This window comes from Myotis davidii, unplaced genomic scaffold (genome assembly GCF_000327345.1).
Source record: "Myotis davidii unplaced genomic scaffold, ASM32734v1 scaffold608, whole genome shotgun sequence".
Taxonomy (NCBI): Eukaryota; Metazoa; Chordata; class Mammalia; order Chiroptera; family Vespertilionidae; genus Myotis; species Myotis davidii.
Genome location: NW_006300025.1, coordinates 716,992 through 722,645, shown reverse-complemented (window position 1 = coordinate 722,645; position 5,654 = coordinate 716,992). Strand labels below are relative to the sequence as shown.

The following is a 5,654-nucleotide window of genomic DNA, read 5'->3' as shown; positions in this document are numbered from 1 at the left end:
CCAATTCTCAAAGTTAATTAACCATTAAAAAATAATTTCTGACTCCATTACAGCCACACACAAAAGAAACTGCTAAATGTGACGTCTTGGCGTGAAATGTAAAACTTTGCAACCGTGTTTTAATTAGATTTCATGCCTCTCTTAGTTTGGAGTCTCCTAGGAGCAGAGCCTGAGACAGGGGCTTGAGGGCAAGTAGCTTATTTGGGAGGTGACCCTCTGGCCCATCCAGCCTGTCCTGCTCACTAGCTCAGAGCAGGTCTTTGGTGTCAGGGATGATGCCACAAGGATTGCCCTGCCCTATAGGTAGACCATAAATGTTATTTCTGCTGACAACTCTTATTTTGCGCACGGACCCTCATTTAAATTCTTTAAGGATGAGGTAAAAGTTTCTTGTGCGCCCACAGGGTCTTGATTGCCTTTAGCTCAAAATAATTCACATGCCAGAATGGCACATTTTGGGGAACCCTTTAGTGGTAAGAATACGTCTTTCTTTCAGGGTTTTGTGAGGGTTCAATGGCATAATCCAGAGACACCAACACATGTTGGTAAATACCAGAGTGTAGGCAATCTACACAAGGTCAGGTCAATGGTGTTGTCAGGCAGGGCAGATTCCCAGGCTCCGTGCCACTGTTGGATTCCAGGTGTGCTGAGATGGCATTCTTTCATCCTTGGTGGCTGGGAGGGACGTGCTGGGGGATTAGGACTGGGCCTCCAGACGGGAAGACTCTTGTGCCATTTACTGCTCCCAGTTAGCCCAGGTGCGATGCCCATGTCAGCACTTCCTGTGTGTGGCAGGATGTGAAAGAGGTTGGGAAGCAGTGGGTTTGGAGAGGCAGCATCAACTTCTGCTTTAAAATTAGGGACCTCTTCTAAAAGAGAGGGCAAAATACTCATATCGGATTAAATGTAATGCTGATTGTGTGAGCAACTCTGTGGAATCATAGAAGCTGCTCAACTTTTACTTATGTGTGCAATTTGCAGGTATGAGAATGAATGTGAATGTCAAGTGCTGCTAAAAGAAACGCTGCAGCGGCTTAACAAGGTGAGCTGAGTACATCCTTGGGTTTGAGTAGATTAATGACAGGACTGAACTAAATGGCTGCAGTGAGTGTTACCCACACTCCCCTTTGTGGTATTTCAAAGGGGATACTTTGTGGTATCCCCTTTGGGGTGTTTCTTTTGCTGTCACTCTACTTCTTGACTTCGTAAGTTCAACTAAATCGTTGTGTGAACTCACACGCCCAAACACACACTCCTATACCACAGGATACAGGATCTTGAGAGAGAACCTGGCAGTTGAAGGCTGGACCCGCAGGTTCTCTGTCTATTAAGATCGTCAAGTGGGAAGAAGGAGATGAAATGGAAGAGTATAATTCACATCCTGTTGGCTGGTCATATCAATGATTTTGGTTGACAAATCTTTGAATGTGTACACATATTAGATCAATAAGGTTTTGGCTATCAACTCAGTCTCAATGCCCATTTCCTTTTGTTTCGGTAAAGGGATTCATCCCTGGGTGTGGCCATGGAAAATGGGAGTTTAAGAGGAGGCTGGGAAGAGGAGGAGTGAGGAGGAATGTGGAGGGGAGAGGGCAGAGTCAGGAAATGAGGCAGTGGGAAGAGAGAGGATGGAGAGTTGTCAACATGCCCAGCCCCTCTCTCCAGGCCAGTCTGAGCACCAGGAAGGAAAGTGACCGAAAAATTTTTGGAATGTTTTTTTGACATCCAGAATCAAAGTAGGTATTTTTGTTTGTTTGTTTGTTTTTTTGTAAACCTATTAACTAGAAATCTTGACGAACTTGAATGCTCATTCTTTAGCAGTTTTGTGTGTGTGTGTGTGTGTGTGTGTGTGTGTGTGTGTGTGTGTCTGTGTGTTAATTAGGCTGCTCAGAGGTTGGATTTGGTGCTTGGTATAGATACAGACAGCAGGATTTTTAATGACCTTCTCTGAGGGGGTTGGCAAGGCTGATTTTTAAAGGATTCATCAGATTCTAGTTATTCTTCCAGTGCCTTTCTCAGAAGTGGCCCAGCTCAGTGAGGGGCTCTGAAACATCTGTGTGCATTGGCAGCACCTGGAGTTCATGTTAAAATGCAGATTCCTGGGCCTAGAGCCGAGGCCTTCTCACCCAGTAGGTCTGGGATCTGCCAGATATTTAACATTTCTAATTATTTCTCAGGTGGCGTGGTCCAGGGACCACACTTTGAGAACCACTGACCTAGATCTGAAGCACACACCATATCAGGGTTGGAATGCTTCCCCAAACTAGATTATTGACCCAGAGTCTCTATTCGGAAACATTTCGACGTTTCTGCTGGGGGAGCTTTGGAAAGTGCAGCTGACAGTATCCAAAGCACAATAAAAACACAAGCGTCTACACATTTCTGAGTTCCGGTACAAACAAAAGAAAACACTTCCAAACAAATTCTCAACATGCCAGCAACTGCATATTCCAGTGGCACCTCCTCACCTTTGGGAGTTTTCTGGGGCAGTTTATCAGGTGATTATCTTCCAAGGGCGAGAGCATGCTTGTGAAGCACCTGATTAATCTCTCCTTTATGGATAAATGTAGGCTGGGCATTTTAAAGGGCTGGCTGATGGGACCTAAGAGTGGTGGTTTTGGCATGATCCTAAGAGGGAGGTAGGGGAAGAATGACTGTTGAGGTTGGGCTGGGGCAGAGTTCTCAAACATCTTAATTTAGACCAAAAATTCATCCATAATTGATACACAATTACTGGAGCTGAAGAACTGGAAGTTGGGTTTCAAGGACTATGTGCTATTGCTAATAAAGGGACCAAACACTCAATTTTAGAAACAGAAGGAACCCTAGAGGTGTGTGTGTCTCAAACTATTTATTTATTTATTTATTTATTTATTTATATTTTTATTGATTTCAGAGAGGAAGGGAGAGGGAGAGATAGAAACATTAATGATGACAGAGAATCATTGACTGGCTGCCTCCTAAATGCCCCCTACTGGGGATGGAGTCCCAACCTGGGCATGTGCTCTGACTGGCAATTGAACCATGACCTCCTGGTTCATATGTCGACGCTCAACCACTAAGCCATGTTGGCCAGCAATTCTCAAACTTTTTAAAGCCACATCCTTTAAACAAAATATTCAAGAGAAGCCAATGTATGGAGCCAAAGCAGAGATCTCTTTTAAGACATGATGGTGGGACAGGCACCCCATCCACCCAGCAGCCCTCCTCCCTCAGAGCTCTTTCAAGCACTACATGGAACCTGAGGGCTCTGCCAAATGCAGCTTGGAAACTAGTCTGCCCCACAGATGGGGATGCTGAGGCCAGACTGATCCAGTGGGTCATGCAGCTAGTTAATGAAAGTTAATAGAAGATAAGGGGACTAGAATCTGTCTTGGGCTTCTCTCTGCTTTTCAAGAGTTGAGTGCTGAGTTCTCATTTCACCCTCTGAGACTGAGGAACTCACCTCTGAACTGTTGCTATAGGGGGTGGGCCAGCTGAGGGACTCATTCATTTTCTACTGTCCCTCAGTGGCCCAGGGTCGCTCCTGGGGTGCTAACACCCACACTTCTGGACTGTGCCTCCAGTCCACAGAGATCCAGGACACCATCAGTGTGCTCAGCATATCTGTGTGACCTTGGGGGTGGCCCAGGGTGCCAGGGCTGGCTGACTGGCAGACCCTGAGTGATGGATGAATAAATTTCTCTGACACACATTTCTGTGAAAGAGAGGCTAAGGGACTGTTTTGCTTTAGGAGCAAACAGCCCTGTTCACCTGCCTCCTTAGGCTTTTATTGTAACCACAGCTTGAACTAAAATTAACCTCTAGAGACAGCGCGGTAAGTGTCCTTGAGAAAGCACCTGTATCTGTAGTGTCTTCCATACAAGGACGTTTTGAAGTCTAAACATAAAGATTCTAGTAAAACACCCCGGGAGGTCAGACTTGTTTGAAAAAGTCAAGCAGGGGCTGCCGCCTTCAGCAAGGTCCCCTAGAGGCCTCCGACCTTTCAGAGATCCTCCTTACAGACTTTCCAACCAAGTCCCATGCCTCCCCACACCAGGGGAGATGGATGGGGCACCAATATCAAGTGTGAATGGGCCATCTTTACCCAGAGACACTGGCTTTGTGTCTGTCTCCTGGGAGACAGATTCCCTGGTTGTCCTTGGGAGGTGGCGAATGAACCATGGACCCCAAAACCCTACTCCTGCCTATACTTGCCACAGAAAGGCGTGGGTCTGCGGTCCTTCCTTCCGTCTCGTCACCCACTGGTGGTGTTCCTGATACAAAGGAAGGGATTTCAGAGTCTTTAGAAGAAAGAACTAGGTATGAGGAAATTAGTGTATAGAGAGACTAGGGGATTCACCTTGGAGCAGAAACCAGGAGGACTCACCGAGGAAGAATGAGATGCCCCTCTGTGCCTAAGATTAATTCTGGTGAGCTGTGTTGTCCAGCCTGGGAGTCACTGGCTAGGCATGGCTGGGAGCAGCTGAAATGCAGATGATTCAAATTGCAGTGTGTTATAAGTATAAAATATACACCAGGTTTCAAAGACCTAGCCTAAGGGGAATAACTTTAAAAAATATTGGTTACATGATGAAATGACAATATCTGGAGTATATTTGGTGAAAGAAAATGTTAAAATTACTTTTACCCATTTATTTTTATTTTGTTTAATGGGGCTACTAGAAAGACTTTAAAATCATGCCTGAGGCTTGCTGTATTGGAATAACTTAATTTTTAATTGCATAAGTCTATGCAAAAAGGAATGCTTTAAGAAACATTGCTAATGATTGCTAATTAACTGATTTGATCTTGTAGAACTCTTTAATTCTTTAAGATAAACTAAAAGGTTGGTTTTTTTGTAGATAAAATAGCTTCAGAAGTTTGAGTTGGTTGAGGGTTGGCCACTCCCCTACAATCTTGTGACATTTCAGACCAGATTCACACAAGGCATATATTTCTTTTCTTTTTTTTTAAAAAAATATTTTTATTGATTTCAGAGAGGAAGGGAGAGGGAGAGAGGTAGAAACATCCAATGATGAGAGACAATCATTGATCAGCTGCCTCCTGCATGGCTCCTACTGGGGACTGAGCTTGCAACCCAGCATGTGCCCTGACCAGGAATCAAACCACAACCTCCTGGTTCATAAATTGATGCTCAACCACTGAGCCATGCTGGCCAGTCTATTTCTTTCTTTTTTTTAAGTTTATTTTTTATTGTTGACATATATTTCTTAGTAACATTTATTTTGCTGCAGACCCCCAAAAGTTCATACAACCTGTTTTCTAGGTTCCATGAAGTCCTGGCTCTCTGATGTTTTAGGAACTAAGGCAACACTTTGCATGAAAAATTCATTCAAGGCAGGTAATCCAACAGAGTCAGAATCCTGGTATCCTTATTGTCAGCACCAGACATTCTCATATCTTCCTTCTCCAGTGGTCTTTTACAGGAACAATTAAGGAACCAGGTATCTTTCCTAAGAGAGCAGACCAGAGGCCTTCCCAGAACCTAAGCCCATTAGTGCAATGGTGGGAGTGTCTCAGAATATCTTAACCCCGTGGTCGACAAACTGCGGCTCGCGAGCCACATGCGACTCGTCGGCCCCTTGAGTGTGGCTCTTCCTAAGCCTTAGGAGTACCCTAATTAAGTTAATAACAATGTACCTACCTATATA

The 5,654-nt window shown here is 44.6% G+C and overlaps 1 protein-coding gene across 1 annotated transcript in view; it reads left to right on the top strand.

Annotated features, from left to right (window-relative positions):
• The first annotated feature begins 374 nt into the window (after nucleotides 1-374).
• Nucleotides 375-5,654, top strand: part of BFSP1 (beaded filament structural protein 1) — a 26,462-nt gene continuing 21,182 nt past the window's right edge. Inside the window, exons 1-2 of the mRNA XM_006776154.2 lie at nucleotides 375-379; nucleotides 982-1,042. Of these exons, the coding sequence (XP_006776217.1) occupies nucleotides 375-379; nucleotides 982-1,042 (66 nt within the window). The remainder of the gene's footprint in view (nucleotides 380-981; nucleotides 1,043-5,654) is intronic.